Genomic DNA, 23,490 nt, shown 5'->3' on the forward strand with positions numbered 1-23,490 from the left:
TTCTTTTCAGTCACGGTTGTCAAAGTCAGTTTTCTGTTGTTGGTGCTCTTATTTTTCACTGTTCAAAGGACGATATATCTTCTGATTTCCATTTAGTGTTAGGTGATGTGATAGGACAACCTGGTCTTAGATCAAGTTGTCATTTCCTTGTTGTCATCAAAACTGGCACAAGTTGGTGCCAGAGCAGTGTTATAAATCTTCCAATGGAGCTTATTTTTTCCTGGTGTTATTGCAAATACAGGCAGAAATGGGGGAAGAGGTGGGGCACTGGTGGTGGGAATGTTGCACTGGTGAGTGGGATATTCTGTTTATTACTAAAACCCAATTACAAACATGCTTGTAATTATGGTGCTTAAATAAAGATTTATATATATAAACGTAACAAAAAAGATTTCATGTAAATAATTCTATCTTGACAAAACTTGACAAAACTTTTTCAGGGGAAAAAAATGACTACATAGCCTCCTTACTTTTTATCCTCTAAGAAAGGTTGTCTGAGGATTTTTGTTTCATTTTTGGAAGAAGACTTAGTGATTGAAAATTTTGAATAAGTCAATGGCATGAAGTTCAGAACAAATCAAGCAGAAAACTTAAATTTCTAGACTTAATGGTTTGCTTCCTACCATCAGCAAGTGCTTTATTTCCAGAATAAATGATGTTTCCAGAAAATTAAAATTTACGATACAGAGATCACTAATAGCCATCAAATAAAAGCTTGATGTCTGATCTATATAAACCACTCATAGAACTCTACTCCTCTAAAAGAAACCACATAAAAATATGGGCATAAAACTAAACAGAAACTAGCTCAAAGAAGACATACCTATGGATATGAAAGAAAGGTTATAACATTTATCAGGGAAATGTATATCAAAACAATAGGATAACATTTCACAAAAATAAAATTGACACAAATGACAAAGAACCAAAACAACCAATGTTGGAATAGATATAGGAAAAAAGGGATCCTCTTTCATTGATGGTGTTGTAACATTGCATGCCCAAAACTCAACTAAATTTAAAAAAAATTAGCCCTGTGAACTGAATAAAAAATCTAGAGTTTTTGTTGAATTTAGAAATTCTTCTCATTCAATTGCCTTTTGGTAAGTTACCATTGGGTTCAGCATGATACATAATGAGAAAAAGTAAAATAAAAACTGAATTCACCACTACTAGCTTGATAATAATTTGAAAAGATGAGACAAATATTACCTAATAGAGTTTTTATCATATGTACTAAGTGTTTTAATTAAATCATGAAATAGGTACTCGATCTTCCAAAATTAAATTGAACTTGAGGCACTTAATATTAGCAACTTGGTATAAGGTGCAGCTTCTGGTACAGAAAAATGTATTTTAACAATCTTTAACATATTCTTTTTCAGTTAAGGATGAGCAACTTGCAAATCATTCGTGGAACATGAAGCAAAAAGAATATCTATGATTAACATCATTTTCTCACTTCTGTGCTTACATCTTACATCAAATATAGAATGATCAAAGTGTGTAGGAATAAAAAAGTGATTTTCAGTTATTATCTACCATGAAAATATTAATGGCCAAGCCTATATTCCTGAAGAACTTTGTTGAATTCATTGGAAACATTCAGACAGTGTTCATTTTCCTTCTGTTTCCCATTTGCTTTACTATGAATTTCAGGGCACCTCCTCTTATAGAAAATGCTACATACCTCTGGACATGGAATGCGCCAACTGAAAATTGTCCACATAGTTATTCAGTATTGCTAGATCTAAGTCTTTTCTCCTTAATAGGAAGCCCAAGAAAAGGCTATGCAGGAAAAGGTATTATATTATTTTATGCTAATAGACTTGGATATTATCCTCATATATATGCAGGCAAATATTTGAATGGAGGAATTCCCCAATTGGGACATCTGCAAAACCATTTGAATAAATCCAATAAAGATATTTACAAATCCATTCCAAAAGATAAATGTGGCTTGGCTGTCATTGACTGGGAAGATTGGAGACCTACTTGGGCAAGAAACTGGAAATCTAAGGATGTTTACCGGAATCTATCTATTGAACTGGTTCAGCAAAAATATATAAATCTTGACGATAAAAAAGCCTACGAGGTAGCTAAAATGGAGTTTGAAAAGGCAGGAAGAGCATTCATGGAAGAGACCTTAAAGCTGGGAAAATCACTTCGGCCAAATTACTTATGGGGTTATTATTTATTTCCTGATTGTTATAATCATCATTACAAAAAACCCAATTACAATGGAAGTTGCTTTGATATAGAAAAGCTTAGAAATGATAGACTTAATTGGTTGTGGAAGGAAAGCACTGCACTTTACCCATCCATTTATTTGAATTCCCACCTAAAGTCAACTCCAAAAGCTGCCCTCTTTTCCCGTAATCGTATTCTAGAATCAATTCGAGTTTCACAAGTCCATGATGTTCGAAATCCTCTTCCAATTTTTCCTTATGTGCGTCCAGTTTTTACTGATACAGGAGAATACCTTTCTGAGGTAAGTAAATGAAGGTAGTGAATGGGGAGGTTACAAAAAGTGTTCACAGTCATAGTCGAATTGGACATCACTTTTGGTAAGGTGAAATATAGCCGTTCAAAGCTGTTAGAGGAACACACACAGGTAGTTCTTAGATGAAAAAAATTGTTTCATTTAAAATGCAAGATACATTTTTCATTCATGAGTAGTAAGTTAGGATAGGCTATATATTAACTTTTGTTTATTTTATTCTATGAATCTGCTCTTTTAAGCAGATCAGTATTTTTAGTAGAGCAAGTTTAATAACCAGTGATAGGAAGTTATGTTTATGCTGTAGTAGGATTGTGGCTTAAACAAAAGGTAGAAAGAAATAGTGGGAAATGTTTAAATTATTGCTCTTGTCTTGGTAAATTTAGCTTTGTGTTACTGATCATTTGATTCCTATATGCTAACTCTATTGTTTTTGCCAGACTGACCTTGTGAATACAATTGGTGAAGCTATTGCTCTAGGTGTCTCTGGAATTGTAGTGTGGGGGAGCACCAATCTAAGTGAATCTCAGGTAAGTTGAATTGGTATGACATTATTGAAAGCATTTCTATTCTTAGTGTATTGTAAATTGTTGTGTTGTGCTATTGAATAAAAGTGCAATAAGCTTAAAAATTGAGGATATTCAGTGAATAAAAACTGAACCAAATGATCAATTTGTTACTATAAAAAGACAATGTTGTTTGTGTTTTTAGTAAGAAAATACATCTATGGTATTAACTCAAGTTAGTTAAGTTATATGACTAGTAAATAACAAAGATTAGTACTGAAAATTCTGACCTTTTTGTCTTTTATTTTATTAACTATGTTCTTTGTCTCTTAAAAGCTATAATTACCGTATATGTATTATGCATTTAATCCATATATTGGGTAGTAATATCTTTTATTTACTTATAAAATAACCATAGTCCCTTTTAGAGTTTAGCAAACTATGGCCTGGATCAAATCTGACCTAATTCTTGCATTCCACATCTAAGTTAAGAATAATTTTTACATTTTTAGTTTAAAATTTCTATTGCAATAGTGTTGATATGGCTATATTATTGCTAAAATTTATGCTTTTTATGTACAACATTACTGTAACTTACCACAACCAAAGTTCTAAGGCCCATCCAATACATAGACTACTAATCCCTGCCTTTTTCAATACCAAATAAACTCTGATCTATAGTCAAAGTCCAAGGTCCTTTGAATACTATTTCTATTCCCCTACTTTGTTTCATTATATACCACTTATATTGTTAAATATATGTGACTGAGTTAATCTGATAATTTGCCTTTTCTTCTCTAACTTATATTATTAACATGATTCCCAATTTTATCCAATCAGTAACCAAAGGTAATATTGTATATTTCCTTATATCTATGTAGTATTCCATTGTATATATATATATATATATATATATATATATATATAATTCCTTTTTCCAAATTAGTGAATAAAATAACTCTTCTTTATATTGTACATTTGTTTATTTTCCAAACCTTAGCTAGTGTAAATTGCACTGTATAGAAATAAATATAAATAAATGAACACAAAGTAGTGGAATTTGGGGGCATGTGGTAATTCTATTTTTAAATTATTAGAGAATCCTCTATGCTGGTTTTCACAGAGGTAACCCAGATAATATTACTTCTAAAGGTTAATGAGTATTATTTTTTCACTGCATCCCATTGAGCAATGATTGTTTCTTGTACTTTGTTTGGTTCTTGCATCACACCCAGCAGTATTCAAGGACACTATCTTTTCAGATAACTTGGAGAAACGTGGTTCTGAGAATTGAACTCAACATGAAAAACATGAGCAGTGGGCCTTTGAACTATCTTTTTATCCCTCTCATGTTTCTAATATAGGTCATTTTCTCTGGGGTAAAGTGGTAATCTATTGCCATATGACTTATAATTTTTATAATAAATTATTTGAATCAGTCAGAACCTCTAAGGTTAATATTCTGGAGAGTTTTAGACTTTCCTATATATATGTGTATATATATATACATATATATATATATTATGTACTATCAGCTAATACCAAAACCTCTAATACATTTTGAATTAACATTTCTAGGGGCCAGAGCAGTGGTACAGCGGTAGGGCTTTTGCCTTGCACTTGCTAACCTAGGAGAGACCGCTGTTTGATCCCCTGGCATCCCAAGCCAGAAGCGATTTCTGAGCTCATAGCTAGGGGTAACCCCTGAGCGCCACCGGGTATGGCCCCCAAACAAACAAAAAAGCAGATTAACTTTTGTACTATGTGTAAAATAAAATTTTATTTCCTTTCTTCACTTTTGCCTGTGCTAATCCAAAAATTTTTGTGGAGGAGGGCACCAGGTGGGAGCATCACCAGGTGACGCTCAGGGGTTATTCCTGGCTCTAAAATTGTTCCTGGCTTGGGGGACTATATGGGACTCAGGGGATCAAATCATGGTCTCTCCTGGGTCAGCCAAGTGCAAGGCAACTGCCCTATCCTATGCTATCGCTCAGGCCCCTGTGCTAGTCCAATTTACCATGCCATATCCAGCACTGCAGTACCTTAGGAGTCTTGGATCTTTTTAATTTGAACTTCAGGCTGGTGATCAAATATCACTGGCAGATTCAACCCAGTTCTCCTGATTACCACTTAGGATGTCCTCTGATCCATAAAAAATAAATAATTTCGGTTTTAATAGAAAAACTTTATGATTCTATATAAATTTTAGCAGCATTTATTTATTAATGTGTTTATAGAATACCATTGGAGATTTGTTAGGAATTGCACTGAATCAATATATTGCTTGTAATTTTGATAATTTTAGTTTACTGTATAACTCAACTATTTATAAAAGCATCTTAAAGTCTTTGGTTATTCTTTGTATGTTATTTCATTTGCAAACTTTTATAGTTTAAATAATTTTTCAATTCAAATTTTTTTGATCTATATTTCTTGCCTATTTGGTTGGTTTGACATATAAAACTATATCAAATAATAGTCAAGAAAGTTCACATCCTGTTGTTCCCAATCTTGGATGAAAGGATATCACATTTTCGCCATTGTGCATACTGGTTTTAGATATTTTTTTCTATGAGCATCTCCTTAATATTTGCATTTATTGGGATATCTATACACTTTTGATCTTTCCTTTTTTTAACATAGTGTATTACTAATTTATTTGATATATCCAAACATCCTTGAAGTGAAAGTTATTTGAATATGGTGTATGATAATTCAATATATTGTTGCAATTTGCTAATATTTTATTGAGAACTTTTACATTGGTGGTCATCTGAGATATTATTTGGGAATTTATATTTTTTGTAATATGTCTTTGTTTTTATTAGTAACATTGGCCTCATAAAAATCTGTTCTGAAGGATTTCTGGTTGTTGTTTTTTTAAATATCCTGGAAGAACTTGAGGAATATGCCTAATGCATTTCTTGTAAAGTTTTGATGGGACACACTATAGTATTTGTTTAGCTAAGAGTTTGTTAATCTTGCTGATTCTTTTTTTTAATTTTTTTTCAAACAACTTTATTACATGCATGATTTTATTTGGGTTTCAGTCATGTAAAGAACACCTCCCATCACCAGTGCAACATTCCCATCACCAATGTCCCAAATCTCCCTCCTTCCCACACAACCCCCGCCTGTACTCTAGACAGGCTTTCTATTTCCCTCGTACATTCTCATTATAAGGATAGTTCAAAACGTAGTTATTTCTCTAACTAAACTCATCCCTGTTTGTGGTGAGCTTCATGAGGTGAGCTGGAACTTCCAGCTCTTTTCTCTTTTGTGTCTGAAAGTTATTATAGCAAGAATGTCTTTCATTTTTCTTAAAACCCATAGATGAGTGAGACCATTCTGGATCTTTCCCTCTCTCTGACTTATTTCACTCAGCATAATAGATTTTATGTACATCCATGTATAGGAAAATTTCATGACTTCATCTCTCCTGACAGCTGCATAATATTCCATCGTCTATATGTACCACAGTTTCTTTAGCCATTCATCTGTTGAAGGGTATCTTGGCTGTTTCCAGAGTCTTGCTATGGTAAATAGTGCTGCAATGAATATAGGTGTAAGGAACTGATTTTTGTATTGGTATTTTTGTGTTCCTAGGGTATATTCCTAGGAGTGGTATAGCTGGGTCGTATGGGAGCTCGATTTCCAGTTTTTGGAGGAATCTCTATATTGCTTTCCACAAAGGTTGAACTAGATGGCATTCCCACTAGCAGTGGCTAAGAGTTCCTTTCTCTCCACATCCTCGCCAACACAGCTTGTTCTCATTCTTTGTGATGTGTGCCAATCTCTGGGGTGTGAGGTGGTACCTCATAGTTGTTTTGATTTGCATCTCCCTGATGATTAGTGATGTGGAGCATTTTTTCATGTATCTTTTGGCAATTTTATTTCTTCTTTGTCAAAGTGTCTGTTCATTTCTTCTCCCCATTTTTTGATGGGATTAGATGATTTTTTCTTGTAAATTTCTGTCAGTGCTTTGTATATTTTGGATATTAGCCCCTTGTCTGATGGGTATTGGGTGAATAGTTTAGGTTTCATCCCAGGAATGCAAGGCTTGTTTAACACCCATAAATCTATCAACATAATACACAACATCAACAACAAGAAAAATAAAAATCACATGATCATATCAATAGATGCAGAGAAAACATTTGATAAGGTCCAACACCATTCTTGATCAATCTTGATCAAAACTCTCAGCAAGATGGGAATGGAAGGAACCTTTTTCAATATAGTTAAGGCTATCTACCACAAGACAGACACAAATATTGTCCTCAATGGAGAAAAACTGAAAGCCTTTCCTCTAAATTCTTGCACAAGTAAAGGCTGTCCTCTCTCACCACTTCTATTCAACATAGCACTGGAAGTACTTGCTATAGTGATTAGGCAAGAAAAAGATATCAAGGGAATCCAGATAAGAAAGGAAGAAGTCAAGCTCTAGCTGTTTGCAGATGACATGATACTCTACCTAGAAAACCCTAAAGTCTCTACAGAAAAGCTTCTAGAAACAATAGACTCATATAGCAAGGTGACAGTCTACAAAATTAACACACCAAAATCAATGGCCTTTCTATACAGCAATAGTAATAAGGAAGAAATGGACATTAAGAAAACAACCCCATTCACAATAGTGCCACACAAACTCAAATATCTAGGAATAAACTTGACTAAAAATGTGAAGGACCTATACAAAGAAAACTATAAAACACTGTTTCAAGAAATGAGAGAGGGGGCCGGGTAGGTGGTGCTGGAGGTAAGGTGTCTGCCTTGCAAGCGCTAGCCAAGGAAGGACCGCGGTTCGATACCCCGGCGTCCCATATGGTCCCCCCAAGCCAGGGGCAATTTCTGAGCACATAGCCAGGAGTAACCCCTGAGCGTCAAACGGGTGTGGCCCAAAAACCAAAAAAAAAAAAAAAAAAGAAAAAAGAAAAAGAAATGAGAGAGGACACGCAGAAATGGAAGTACATACACTGCTCATGGATTGGCAGGATTAACATCATTAAAATGGCAATACTCCCCAAAGCATTGTACAGATTTAATGCGATCCCTCTAAAGATACCCATGACATTCTTCAAAGAAGTGGATCAGCACTTTTGAAATTCATTTGGAACAATAAACAACAAGAATAGCTAAAGCAATCATTGGGAAAAAGAATATGGGAGGGAAAAAGAATATGGGAGGAATTACTTTCTCCAACTTTAAACTGTACTACAAAGCAATAGTTATCAAAACAGCATGGTATTGGAATAAAGACAGTCCCTCAGATCAGTGGACTAGGCTTGAATACTCAGAGAATGTTCCCCAGACATACAATCACCTAATTTTTGATAAAGAAGCAGGAAATCCTAAATGGAGCAGGGAAAGCCTCTTCAACAAGTGGTGTTGGCACAACTGGTAAGCCACTTGCAAAAAATTGAACTTAGACCCCCAGCTAACATCATGTACGAAAGTTCAATCCAAATGAATGAAAGACCTTGATATCAGACCTGAAACCATAAGATATATAGAACAACACATAGGTAAAACACTCCAGGTCACAGGGGTCCTCAAACTTTTTAAACAGGGGGCCAGTTCACTGTCCTCAGACCATTGGAGGGTCTGACTATAGTAAAAACAAAACTTATGAACAAATTCTTATGCACATTGCATATATCTTATTTTGCAATGGAGAAATAAAACAGATACAAATACAATATGTGGCCTGCAGGCCATAGTTTGAGGACCACTGCCAGGACATTGAGACTAAAGGCATCTTCATAAGGAAATTGCACTCTCCAAGCAAGTGAAAGCAGAGATTAACAGATGGAAATATATTAAACTGAGAAGCTTCTGCACCTCAAAATAAATAGTGTCCAGGATAGAAGAGCCCCCCCACTGAGTGGGAGAAACTAATCTTGCTAATTCTTTAAAAAAAAAAAAGTCCCTGGTTACTTTCATGCTTCCATATTATTATTTTGTTCTTAGTTTTTTTTTGTTGCTTTCTTTTAATTTGGGTTTTATCTACAATTATATTTTAGTTCCTTGAAATGTAAGATTAGGTAATTTTATTTTATTCTAGTTTCCTTATGTAAATCTATAGAGCTAAGTAATTTTAAATTAGGATATGCTCTTGTTATGTCCCTATATTCTGATAGTTTGTTTTCATTCTTGTTTATTTCAAAATTTTTTCTAATATTTCTTTAATATCCTCTGACCCAATACTTTCTCAATAGTTTTTTTATTTTTGGAATATGTGAGTTTTTCTAATTTTCTATTTATGGTTAATTTCTAACTTCATGGCACCATTGTCTAAAAAGATATTTAATATATTTTTTATTTTTATGACATGATGAAGATGATTATTTTGTACTAGTAAATGGTCTGTTCTTGAAAAAACTCTGACTTTAAAGTATATTTGACTTGTAAGGTGGATTATATATATATTTATGAATAATTTAATTTCTCTTTTTTGTTTTTTTCTAATTTATTTTCCGTATGCTTTGCCTATATTTTGAACATATGCCAACAGTATAAAGTTATTCTTCTACTGCTGTTGTTTTGACAGATGTATATTCTCAAATCTGTTAGAAATATTTTAATAAATTTGTGCCCCTTTAGACTGATGCATAAATATAAAAGTGTATTAACATGATATATTGATTACATAACTAGACAGAAAAATTTATCCATATGACTTAATGTCTTCTTTAGATTGAACATATTTGGTTTGATATAAATATTTCCACCTCTACTCTTTCAGTTCACCTTTTATTTCCAACCTTTTACTCTAAGCCTGTGTTAACTGTGAGAATCCATCTATAATTCAGAGTTTGATTTTGTTTTCTAATCCAGTATGTCATAGTGTACCTTTTGATAATATTTAGATTCATTTAGATTTAGTAAAATTATTGATATAAAGATACGTGTTGGCATTTTTCCAGTACACTCCTGAGGTCTTTGGTCATGAATTTTACATTTTAATGAATTTTATTTTGTTTTGGGGTAACACCTAGCTATGCTCAGGACTTACTCTTATCTCTGTGCTCAGGAATTACTCCTTGTGGGCTTGAAGAGCATATGGTTTTCAGGAGGTTGAAAACTGGATGGGCAGCATGCAAGACTTGCCCCTACCTATCCTTTTAGACCTGAATTTTAAAAGCCAAAATAAAATAGTATTTCATAATATGTAAAGTTAGTGTTTCCATTTTTAATAATAAAGGTAGTGAGGAATATAGTTATGCTCATTTGTTTAGGTGTTCATGAATGTATTTGATATCTAATGCATAATTAACTAATTAAGACAAAATCAGATTCATTTCAAAACCTAAAATATTTTCCATCTTGACCTTAGCTGAAAAGGTGTATGAATCCTTGATTTATTGAACTACAGTAATAATTTAATAATTAAAAATGAAGCAATTGTCTAGAATGTAGAAATGTAGCACTGAGCAAAGCAAAACCCCTTTACCAAATGACTTAATTCTCATGACAAAAACCAAACAAGCAGAGACATAGTTCACTGTAAGGTAGTGACATGCACTATAAAGAGCAATAAAACAATGTAAACATGATGTGACATTTTTAGATGAGATAGTTATAAGTTACATTTATGATGAGGGTAAACTGGATCAGAGAAACTAAAATAAAAATCAAGTCTTTGAACCCATGCAATGCCTTTGTTGAATTATTATATTGTTGAGGTATATTCTTCAAAGAAGAAGTAAAAGTGTTAGCATGTGCAAGGAAGATAGTGGTACTGGATGTGGTCCGCAGGATAATGGAGATAGGATGGAATGCTTCATAAGCCATGAAAATACTTTATCTGAGACAGAAGTTGCTAGCAAGTAAAGACAGAAGATTTAAAATTTAATTTTAGAGTTAATCTAAAATTAATTCATTTTAGAATGAATCTTTGAGAAAATCATTGAAATATACTAGACTGGAAAAAGGAAGGGAAGACAGATGCATAAATTTTGAAGTCAAATCTAAAATGCCACCACTCCTCTTCAACATAGTACTGGAAGTGCTTGCTATAGCAATCAGGCAAGAAAAAGATATCAAGGGAATCCAGATAGGAAAGGAAGAAGTCAAGCTCTCACTGTTTGCAAATGACATGATACTTTACTTAGAAAACCCTAACGTCTCCACCAAAAAGCTTCTTAAAACAATAGACTCATATAGTAAGGTGGCAGGCTACAAAATTAAAACACAGAAATCAATGGCCTTTTTATACACCAATAATGATACGGAGGAGATGGACGTCAAGAAGGCAATCCCATTTACATTAGTGAACACAAACTCAAATATCTTGGAGTCAACTTGACCAAAGACATGAATGACCATTACAAAGAAAACTATAAAGCCCTGCTTCAAGAAATAAGAGAGGACACACGGAAATGGAAACACATACCGTGCTCATGGATTAGCAGGATTAACATCATTAAAATGGCAATTCTTCCCAAAGCATTGCACAGATTTAATGCGATCCTAAAGATACCCATAACATTCTTCAAAGTGGATCAAACACTTATGAAGTTCATCTGGAACAATAAACACCCTCGAATAGCTGAAGCACTCCTAGAGAAAAGGAGTATGGGAGGCATTACTTTTCCCAACTTTAAACTGTACTACAAAGCAATAGTTATCAAAACAGCATGGTATTAGAATAAAGACAGACCCTCAGATCAGTGGAATAGGCTTGAGTTCTCATACAATGTTCCCCAGACATATAATCACCTAATTTTTGACTAGGGAACAAGAAATCCTAAGTGGAGCAGGAAAAACCTCTTCAACAAGTGGTGCTGTCAGAACTGGTTAGCCACTTGCAAAAAAGCGAACATAGACCCCCAGTTAACATCATGTACGAAGGTAAAATCCAAATGGATTAAAGACCTTGATATCAGACCTGATACTAGGTATATAGAACAACACATAGGTAAAACACTCCATGACATTGAGACTAAAGGCATCTTCAAGGACGAAACTGCACTTTCCAAAAAAGTGGAAGCAGAGATCAACAGATGGAAATACATTAAGCTGAGAAGCTTCTGCACCTCAAAAGAAATAGTGCCCAGGATACAAGAGCACCCACCATGTGGGAGAAACTATTCACCAAATACCCATCAGATAAAGGGCTAAGATCCAAAATATCCAGGGCACTGACAGAACTTTAGAAGAAAAAAACGTCTAATCCCATCAAAAAAATGGGGAGAAGAAATGAACAGACACTTTGATGAAAAAGAAATACAAATGGCCAAATGTCACATGAAAAAATGCTCCTCATCACTGATCATCAGGCAGGGAAATGCAAATCAAAACAACGATGAGATACCATCCCACACCACAGAGACTGACACACATCACAAAGAATGAGAACAAGCGATGCTGGCGGGGATGTGGAGAGAAAGGAACTCTTACGCACTGCTGGTGGGAATGCTGTCTAGTGCAACGTCTATGGAAAGCGATATGGAGATTCCTCCAAAAATTAGAAATTGAGCTTCCATATGATCCAGCTGTACCACTCCTAGGAATATATCCTAGGAACACAAGAATACAATACAAAAAACCCTTCCTCACACCTATGTTTATTGCAGCACTATTACAATAGCCAGGCTCTGGAAACAACCAAGATGCCCTTCACCAGACGAATGGCTAAAGAAACTGTGGTACATATACACAACGGAATATTATGCAGACGTCAGGAGAAATAAAGTAATGAAATTTTCCTATACATGGATGTACATGGAGTCTATTATGCTGAGTGAAATAAGTCAGAAGGAGAGAGTGAGATGCAGGAATAGGTCTCACTGATCTATGGGTTTTAAGAAAAATAAAAGTTATCTTTGCAACAATTCTCAGAGACAATGAGGGGAGGGGCTGGAACTTCCTGATCACTTCATTGAAGCTCACCACAACGAGTTGTGAGTGCAGCTATTAGAAATAACTACACCTGAGAACTACCATAACCATGTGAATGAATGAGGGAACTGGACAAGCTATCTAGAGTACAGGTGTGAGTGGGTGGGATGGAGGGAGATTTGGGACATTGGTGGTGGGAATGTTGCACTGGTGAAGGGGGGTGTTCTTACATGACTGAAACTTAATCAGAATCATATTTGTAATTAAAGATGTTTATATGAAATACAAAATATACTAAATAAATAAATAACTCTTGAGCACAAAAACTCAGGAGTATTACCAAGTATGAACCAAAATTACCACCCCCAAATAAGATCCACTTTTTGGTAAGGAATTCAGAGACTGAGAAAAAGGACATCAACTTATGAAAAGTAATAATGACAATAGCTGTGAAAATACAGATACGTAAAATTAATCTCTTATCACAAAAAAATCCTAAAATGTTAAAGGTAAGTTAAGTAGAGTGCTAAGAGAAATAACGATGACCTCACAGCATCTGGTGTGAAGGTGTTGACTCTAGAATGAGAAAGACCTGTAACAATTTTTATTTAAATTTTGGGTCACATCTGGATGTTCTCAGGGATATTCCAGGCTCCTGTAATCGATGGGTCATATCTAGTGATTCTCATGGGACCATATGGATACCAGGGAACAAACCCAAGTTGGTGTCATGAAAGGCAAATGCCCTATCTAATATGCTATTGCAACTGGCTCCTCACAATTTGTTTCTAATGTATTTAAATTTTAGCTTCACATTCTTCATAATTGAGATTTACATATAGCTCGTTTATGCAGTGGCTGTCCTTCTATTATTTGTTTGTTTGGTTTGTTTGTTTATTTTGGGGTTTTGGGGCAACAACCATTTGGACACTCAGGGTAAAATTCCCTGGCTATGTGCTCAAAAAATAGCCCCTGGCTGGGGAAATCATATGGGATGCCTGGGGTAATAGAATTCATGTTCAGTTCTAGGCTAGAGCTTGCAAGGCAGACACTTTAACTCTAGTCCCACCTCTCTGGCCCCTGGTCCTTCTATTGTAACATGACTATTTTCTATTCAGTGACACTCGCCTTTTTTATAATATTTAATTTTTTCTAGCATTATTCCTCATTTAAGATTTTTTGAAAGCTAGTTATATAAAAAGCAACACCTCCTTTTAAGCTCTTTGTGATTAATGGTATCCTTGAATTGTTTTTGAAAGTTATAAAAAGCAACATCTCCTTTTTAAGCAATTTGTGTTTAATGGTATCTTGACTGTCGTTTCTGCTGATTCACTGACTACTTGCTTTCTAGATTCTGGATATTTTGAATAATGTTACAATGAACATAGGAGGTCCAGATGATTCTCTGCATTATGTTTTTGGGCTGTTAGGTTATATTCTCAAGTGTGAAATTTCAGGGCTCAGGTCTAGTGTTTTGATGATGGTCAGAATTGTTCTCAAAAAAGGCTGGACCAATTCATAGTTCCAGTAGCAGTGAATAAGGTGCCATTATCTCTACACTTGCACCCAGAAGAAATGATTTTGTGCTGTTTGTTTGTATACCAGTCTCTCTGCTTTGAGATGATATATAATATTTTTTATTTGCATCATCCTGATGATTAATATATGGAGCCATATATTCACGTGCATCTCTGGCCATCTGTAGTTCTTTCTTGGAGGAAGTTTCCGTTCATCTCATCTCCCCATTTTTTTTATGGGGCTAGAATTTTTCTCTTAAGTTTTTACTAAGTATCTTCTATATTCTAGATATTAACTGCTTATCAGATATGGATGAATAGGTTTCTCCCCAACCCATGTTCAGCCTTTTTATCCTAGTCACCCATTTCCTTTGAGGTGCAGAAGCTTGGTAGTATAATATAGTTCTATTCCTAATTATTGCTTACATTTGCTTGGTGAATGTTTTTTTTTCTTATAAAATGACTTTAGCTTTAATATCATGATGAGTTTTTCCTGTTTTCCTCTATGTAACTTATAGTTCCAGGTCTGATATCAAGGTCTTTAATCCATTTTTTTTTTTTTGTGCATGGCATTAAAAAGAGGTCTGAATTATTTTGGCAAGTAGATGACAGTTATATCAACACGACTTGTTGAAAAAGGCTTTCCTTGCTCCATTTCATCTTTCTTAGCTCCTTTATTAAAAAGTAATTGATCAGATACTTAAGAATTTGCCATAGGATATTCAATTCTATCCATTGATCTTTATGTTCATCTTTATTTTAAATACCAGGTTGTTTTAATACTACTGTTTTATAGTACCACTTGGAGGTTGGAGAAAATAATGCCATCCATCTTCTTCCCTAGGATCACTTTAGCTATTTGTAGTTCTAATTTTCTATGAATTTCAGAAGTGTTTAATCTATTTTTTTAAAAGATGTCAGGAATTAAAATAAATCTTGACAATATTTTGGAAGTATTGCCATTTTAATAATGAGCAATCCATGAGCAGGGCAAGTTTTTTTAATTTCCTAGTGTCTTCTATTTCTTGAAGTGTAGTGCTTTTACAGTTTTCTTTGTACAGCTCTTTCACTTCTTTAAATAAGCTGATTCCAAAGTATTTGACTTTCTGAAATTATTAATGGATCATTTATATCTTTCTTCTCTTTTATTATTTGGTATATAGAAAGGTCATAAATTTTACACAACAACCTTGTTGCCTGACTCTTTACTATACAAATATATTGTTTTTAAAAGCTTTTTTGTTGAGTATTTAGGTTTTTCTAAATATAGAATCATGTCATTCACAAATAGAGCTTGACACACATATATTTATATACATCTATGATTTTTTGATTAATTGCTATGAGAGGTACTTCCGGTATGACAGTACATAGAAGTGTTGAAAGTGGGCAAACTTGTTTTTTGACAGATTTTAGAGAAAAGACGTTTACTTTCCCCATTGAGTTTAGTGTTTGCCTGCAGTCTTGTGACAAATGACTTTTACTATATTGAGAAAAATCGCTTCAATTCCCATTTTTTAGAACATTTTATCATGAATGGTTGCTGGATCTTGTCACATGATTTCTCTGCATCTATTGGTATGATAATATAATTTTTATATTCACTTTTATTGGTATTGTTCAATACGTTGATTGAGTTATGCAATTATACCAACCTTGCACCCTCGGGGAATCTTTCTTGGTCATGGTACATGATTTATGTTGTTGAACTTGTTGGATTATATTTGTTAGTATTTTGTTCAGGATCTTTGAATCTGTGCTCATCAAGAATATTAGCCTGTACATCTCTTTTTCTGTAGTGTCTATATATTGGTATCAGAGTGAGAATAGTTGTCATAAAAACTGTCTGGGAGAGTTTCTGTTTGTTTTTTATATTTTTCAATTTTCTGACAAAACTTTAAAAAGGGTTGGCAGTAGGTTCACTTAAAGGTCTAAAAGAATTCACTGGTTAATCTATCTAGGCCCTGGTTTTTGTTTTGGGGAATACTTGATTACATTTCAATTTCCCTGATAGTAGATAGTTCTATTCACATATTTCAAAACATCTTTGTTCAACTTCGGTGGGGGAGGGATTTGCTTTTAGAAATTTGTTGATTATTTCTAGGTTTTCAAATTTTGTGTCATAAAAATTCTCAAAGTTATCCTTTGAATATTTGTGGTATCTGATATGACATCTCCCTTTCATTATTGATTCAGTTTATTAAGGTGTTTGTGAGTGTTACAAATGTTTTATTTGTCTTTTTTATTTTTTCAAAGAACCAGCTCTTGATTTCATAGAAATTTGGAGGTTTAACAGTTTAGTAATTTCAGCTCTAAGTTTTATAATTTTTTTCTACCAGCTTTCAGCATATTTTGTTGGTTATTGTTTTTGATTACTTTTTAAGCATTGCAGTAAAGTTGTTTATGTAGCACAAAGAATGCTTTTACAAAATATAGCTGTTTCTCTTAATACTATTTTAAAGTGTCTCACAAATTTGGATATTTTATTTGTGTTCTCATTATCATCTGTTTCCAGGAATCTACTGATTTTCTCTCTGACCTACTGGTTGTTTACTAGTATGCTGTTTAATTTCCAAATGTTAAAGTTACTTCTTGGGTTCTGTTTATAATCACTTCTGTTTTCAATACATTATGATCTGAGAAGATAGTTGATACAACTATCCATTTGCTTTTATGGAAGTATGATTTGTGGCCCAGCATGTGGTCTATATTTGATGATGTCCCATGTGTTTTGGAAAAGAATGTGTCTTCAGTTTTGAGGAGATAAAAATCCATGAATATATATATATATATATATATATATATATATATATATATATATATATATATATATATATAGCCACAAACATATATATATATAGGCACTGTTTTTTTAAGACTTAATATGAATGACAAAATAATATCAAGCATATTAGAATTACAAATGAAAGCATTCCAAACAGAGGGAGCAATTAAAGAAGTATGAAATTAACTTGTCATGCTTAAAAACAACTCATATGTCCAGTGGGTGGGGTAATTGTTCTATAGAAAGAAAAAAAGAACTAAATCTACACTGTAAAAATATACAAAAGAATGGGGCCTGAGATTTGGCACAAGGGGTAAGGCATCTGCCTTGCTCACACTAGGCACCCCATATGGTCCCCAAGCCAGGAGCGATTTCTGAGCGCATAGCAGGAGTAATCCTTGAGCGACACTGGGTGTCACCCAAAAACAAACAAACAAAAATATACAAAAGAAAGTGACTATTATTCTAAATATCACACAACATTTTGGGAGGGTTAACAAAGATCTGACAACATAAAGGCAGTAATTTAAGGAATGAAAATTTATCTGACAATTCTACATGTCAATAGAAAATGATATAATGGAGCTTAGTCAACAGGGTTGCTATCTTTCTAGGGAAGGAAGGATCCTGACTTGCTCATTTAGGTAGTTTTAAGAGTATAAATTTCTTTCTGATTGTAGCTATGAGAGCTCTTTCTCTTCTCTGCTGACTACTAACCTGACATTGTCTAACTAACGAGTCATATCCCTATCCTCCAAGTCAGCAATATGGGTTAGTCTCTTTTCTTAGACCGTTTCTTCCATCTCATGTTTTAAAATATCAGCTGGAAGCATTTATGATTTTAAGAAAGTATGTAATTAGACTAAAATGTTTGAAACAATTAAGAATAAGCTCCCTATAAAAAATATAAGGGACTCATTTTTTTTTTTTTAAGTTTTGGGCCACACCCGGTGATGCTCAGGTTACTCCTGGCTTTGTGCTCAGAAATCACTCCTTACTTGGGGGACCATATGGGACACCAGGAGATCAAACCGAGGTCCATCCTGGATCTTCTACATGCAAGGCAAACACCCTACTGCTGTGCTATAGCTCTGGCCCCAAGGGACTCATTTTTATAAAATTTAGTTGTGTAAAGTAACTTGTTTACAAGCTTTAGAGAAATAATCTGGGCATTCTTTGAAAACTATTATTCTAATTGCTATTTATGGATTCATCTCAAGAATCTAATAAGAAATATATTCAGTGGAAGCTGTCAAAATGCCTCCACTCATTATCTCCTACCACCATCATGTCCTTTGGTAAAGGAATAATGCAACCACTCACTCAAAAGAACTCTTGCTTGTGAAATAAAGTGACTTCTGTGGTTTTAAAAGAGCCATGCCCATAGTTTAAAATATAGTTCTCTCAGAATGAGTCATTTGAGTTACTAAACACTTAAACTCTGACACATATTTTATTTTTATTTGTAAATAAAAGACTTCCATGACTCACCCAAACTCAAAGAATATGTAACAATTAACATGCAGCTGAGAAGAACATGTTTAGTTGTTTTGAGCTGACAGTCTCAAAATTACTTACTAATGCTGTTTAAATTTGTCTGATAAATGTCATGCTCAAAGTATTTCTTTATAATTTACTGATAGCTAAACAATTTTATGATGGGCCTTGTGATGAACCTTTTTCTATATATTGCATCTTATTTTCTTCACAACAACCCTATGTGCTATAATGGTCTTTAAAGATTATGAAAAGTTAGGTTAATTAAGATTACCCAAGATCATCTAAATAACAATAATTTGGGCCGGGCGGTGGCGCTAAAGGTAAGGTGCCTGCTTTGCCTGCGCTAGCCTAGGACGGACTGCGGTTCGATCCCCCGGCGTCCCATATGGTCCCCCAAGCCAGGAGCGACTTCTGAGTGCATAGCCAGGAGTAACCCCTGAGCGTCATCGGGTGTGACCCAAAAACCAAAAAATAAATAAATAAATAAATAAATAATAATAATTTATAATAATTAGAAATATTGAGAGATTTCTTAATACATAAAGCTAGACACTAATGAAATCAAACTTCAGCCAGGACAATATGAACCAAATGTATTTCTCCATTCTACTATTGGTTTATAAATTTTTGGAGATGGCTAAGCTAGGGCATGTTAGAACTTAATTCAGTGATATGAAATGGTTTGTAAAACTAACAGCATCAAGACCAAACAGGTGCAAGACTACTAAGTTGTGGGTTAGATACAGAGGGGACCACATATTCTAGCCGACCTGGGGTGAGGGAAGAGGAAATGGGAGGTAGGACAGAAACGGAGGTGTAGGGAGGACAATTTGGTGATGGGAATCCCCCCTGATTTTATGTAAATATGTACCTAAAATATTATTGTCAACACTATGTAAACCACTATGATCAAAATAAAAATTTAAAAAACAAACAAACAAACAAACAAAAAACTAACAACTGTTGGGGCCCGGAGAGATAGCACAGCGGCGTTTGCCTTGCAAGAAGCCGATCCAGGACCAAAGGTGGTTGGTTCGAATCCCGGTGTCCCATAGGGCCCCCCGTGCCTGCCAGGAGCTATTTCTGAGCAGACAGCCAGGAGTAACCCCTGAGCACAGCCGGGTGTGACCCAAAAAAAAAAAAAAAAAACAACTAACAACTGTTTTAGGAAAAGCACTTGAAAAGCAACTTGTTAATGTAAAAAAAATACATTTTTCAACCTTTCCCAGGGCCTGTGTTTGGATTGTGTTTAGATTATTTAGGTATTCATAAGTACATATGTGTGTGTGTGTGTGTGTGTGTGTGTGTGTGTGTGTGTGCACATTCATGTCTTTAGAACTGCTTATCAAGGTAAATTGATTTAAAAACGAACTAACTTGTCCTCTAATATTCTGGTCTTCTTATAATTTTGTAGGATGCCTGTTTAAGAATACAAAAATACATGAAGATTGTAATGAACCCTTATTTAATCAACGTCACCCTAGCAGCCAAATTGTGTAACCAAGTGCTTTGCTATGATAAAGGAATATGTATAAGGAAAAACTGGAATTCAAGTGACTATCTTCACCTGAACCCAACTAGTTTTACTATTAAAACTGGGAAACTTGGAAAATACAAAGTTTATGGAAAACCCAAGCTCAGAGACCTGTATGAATTTTCTAAAAAATTTCAATGCAGCTGTTTTGCCAACAAGCAGTGTAAGGAAAGAGTTGATGTACAAGACATTCATTTTGTTCATGTCTGTGTTGGTAGAGATGTTTGCATAAAATCCTGTGTAAACCAGAAATTATGGCCTTGTTCCAGTAGAAAGAGTGGCTTTCTAGCAATTCCACAAAAGTCTCATCATCCTTGCCATCGGCCACAATACACCAGGTATTCATGGAAATAATATCAGTTGATGTCTTAGAGTCAGGTCTAGCAGCACCTATGAAGGATTTCAGAGTTTTATCTAAAAGCACTTTTAATCACATTATTCAAACAAGAAAAATGAAATATTTTATGTCAGCACCAGTTCAATGCTAATTAAATTTATTATCTACATATTTTATGTTTTGATATCTTTTATATTCTTATATTTCATAAATTACCTAGATTAGATTATTTTTTTCAGAACAGCCATTAGACATATAGTTGAAATTTTAGATTTTAAAATGCTAATATAAATAATTTCAAATTGATAGATTTGATCATAGATTGATCTTATTTTTTGTATGATTGTTTTGGTTTGTGATCTATACCTAATGAGTGGTATTCAGCACTTACTCATGGTTGTTCAGGAATTTCTCCCCTTTGGGTAAAAAGTTTATATATGTTACCAGGAATTAAACCAGGGCAAAAGAGAGAGTACACAATCATTAGAATAAAAATTTTTGGAGAAATGGCTGCAGGTGGGGGTTTCCAGGCAGAGTGCTGACTGCTCTACCTGCAGAATCTCCACCGGGCTGTGCTTCTTCTGAGGAACTGAGCACCGGAAGGGAGCCCTGTCCTACCCTTCTCTGTCTTTCCTGAACTCTGGAAGCTCTCCTCAGAGCCCTGGGAAGCGAACCCCAAAGAAACTACATTCGGGAGCTACCCAGCGAGCCAGTGAGTGAGTGAGAAATGGCTGCAGGTGGGGGTTTCCAGGCAGAGTGCTGACTGCTCTACCTGCAGAATCTCCACCGGGCTGTGCCTCTTCTGAGGAACTGAGCACCGGAAGGGAGCCCTGTCCTACCCTTCTCTGTCTTTCCTGAACTCTGGAAGCTCTCCTCAGAGCCCTGGGAAGCGAACCCCAAAGAAACTACATTCAGAAGCTACCCAGCGAGCCAGTGAGTGAGTGAGAAATGGCTGCAGGTGGGGGTTTCCAGGCAGAGTGCTGACTGCTCTACCTGCAGAATCTCCACCGGGCTGTGCTTCTTCTGAGGAACTGAGCACCGGAAGGGAGCCCTGTCCTACCCTTCTCTGTCTTTCCTGAACTCTGGAAGCTCTCCTCAGAGCCCTGGGAAGCGAACCCCAAAGAAACTACATTCGGGAGCTACCCAGCGAGCCAGTGAGTGAGTGAGAAATGGCTGCAGGTGGGGGTTTCCAGGCAGAGTGCTGACTGCTCTACCTGCAGAATCTCCACCGGGCTGTGCCTCTTCTGAGGAACTGAGCACCGGAAGGGAGCCCTGTCCTACCCTTCTCTGTCTTTCCTGAACTCTGGAAGCTCTCTTCAGAGCCCTGGGAAGCGAACCCCAAAGAAACTATATTCAGAAGCTACCCAGCGAGCCAGTGAGTGAGTGAGAAATGGCTGCAGGTGGGGGTTTCCAGGCAGAGTGCTGACTGCTCTACCTGCAGAATCTCCACCGGGCTGTGCCTCTTCTGAGGAACTGAGCACCGGAAGGGAGCCCTGTCCTACCCTTCTCTGTCTTTCCTGAACTCTGGAAGCTCTCCTCAGAGCCCTGGGAAGTGAACCCCAAAGAAACTACATTCGGGAGCTACCCAGCGAGCCAGTGAGTGAGTGAGAAAAGGCTGCAGGTGGGGGTTTCCAGGCAGAGTGCTGACTGCTCTACCTGCAGAATCTCCACCGGGCTGTGCTTCTTCTGAGGAACTGAGCACCGGAAGGGAGCCCTGTCCTACCCTTCTCTGTCTTTCCTGAACTCTGGAAGCTCTCCTCAGAGCCCTGGAAAGCTAACTCCAAAGAAACTACATTCGGGAAGAGATAACAATGCTATCTGGGCAAAAGCCGGCTCCCTGTGTGTGACACCAGGTGGGGAAAATCCATGAAAGTACACCGGCCCAGTGGGGCCCAACTGTGAAAAACTGTGAGTGTGACCTGTCTATGTCTGTCTACTGTCCTCTTGCGTGAAACTCTTGCGAGTGGGGCAAAAAGAGGCTCCAGCAGAGCAAGGCTGCTCCGCTTCGCTACGCTGCTGTGCAATCTTTCTAAGGAAAGAATACCATTGCAACAAGAGGGAAAAATCACACTAAGAATGGCGCTATATCACAGAAGCAAACATTTCTCTCTGGACTGTCTTCTCTGTTGCATGCTCGGGCCTAAGATTTGACCCAGTGTGAGGCTTCATCCACAGAGGACTCCCCTCCCTTAGAGGCAAGTCAGCCCATCCAGAAAGGGAGGAGCCAGAGGAGTGTGCTGCCTGCATCATATAGACAATGAATACCACCACAACACGTAGAAAAACCCACAATACAAGTGTGACAATGGGGAAACAACGCAGGCCAGCATCAGACATAGAGAATGAAGATGACAATTCTGAGGACCAGATAATGACCAACCAACTAATCAACCTCTCAGATAAGGACTTTAGACTAGCAATATGGAAGATGCTCAAAGATCTCCAAGAAACCATGGATCGAGTTGAACAGAACACTAATAAGAACCAAGAAAATATGAAGACAGAAATCACAAAACTCCAAACTGAAATAACATGTCAACTAACAGGACTGAAAAAGTCAGTAAACAAAGTGAATGACAAAATGGACAAGCTCTGGGACAGGGTATCAGAAGCTGAGAATAGACTTGGTGCTGTGGAAGATGAGATACATAACAATTCCATACAGCAGGAGAGATTGGACAAAAAACTTAAAGCAAATGAGCAGACAATGGAAAAATTAGTCAAAGAATGGGAACAGATGAAAATAGAAGTCTATGATAAGATCAACAGAAACAACTTAAGAATCATTGGAGTCCCAGAGACCCAGGAAGAAAATTTCCAGGAAGAATCAACGGTCAAGAACATCATTAAAGAGAAACTTCCAGAGCTAAAGAATATATGTGATCAAATCCTGCATGCCCGAAGAGTACCAACCAAAAGAAACCCCAGAAAAACCACCCCAAGACACATCCTAGTCACAATGACAAAT

At 35.8% G+C, this 23,490-nt stretch overlaps 1 protein-coding gene across 1 annotated transcript; it reads left to right on the top strand.

Annotated features, from left to right (window-relative positions):
- Positions 1 to 1,543: 1,543 nt before the first annotated feature.
- LOC126018540 (hyaluronidase PH-20-like) lies at positions 1,544 to 20,539 on the top strand. The gene is made up of 3 exons (XM_049780690.1): positions 1,544 to 2,491; positions 2,941 to 3,030; positions 20,066 to 20,539. The coding sequence occupies exons 1-3, from the start codon at positions 1,544 to 1,546 to the stop codon at positions 20,537 to 20,539; spliced, it is 1,512 nt and encodes a 503-aa protein (XP_049636647.1).
- The last annotated feature ends 2,951 nt before the right edge of the window (positions 20,540 to 23,490 follow it).

The sequence above is a fragment of the Suncus etruscus genome, chromosome 1 (genome assembly GCF_024139225.1).
Source record: "Suncus etruscus isolate mSunEtr1 chromosome 1, mSunEtr1.pri.cur, whole genome shotgun sequence".
In the NCBI taxonomy this organism is placed as follows: Eukaryota; Metazoa; Chordata; class Mammalia; order Eulipotyphla; family Soricidae; genus Suncus; species Suncus etruscus.

Excerpts from the sequence above, each read along its gene's own strand:
- LOC126018540 (XM_049780690.1), top strand. The coding sequence starts at position 1,544 with ATGAAAATATTAATGGCCAAGCCTATATTCCTGAAGAACTTTGTTGAA. Across the intron at positions 2,492-2,940 it reads CAGGAGAATACCTTTCTGAG|ACTGACCTTGTGAATACAAT; the intron begins GTAAGTAAATGA and ends TGTTTTTGCCAG. Across the intron at positions 3,031-20,065 it reads CCAATCTAAGTGAATCTCAG|GATGCCTGTTTAAGAATACA; the intron begins GTAAGTTGAATT and ends ATAATTTTGTAG.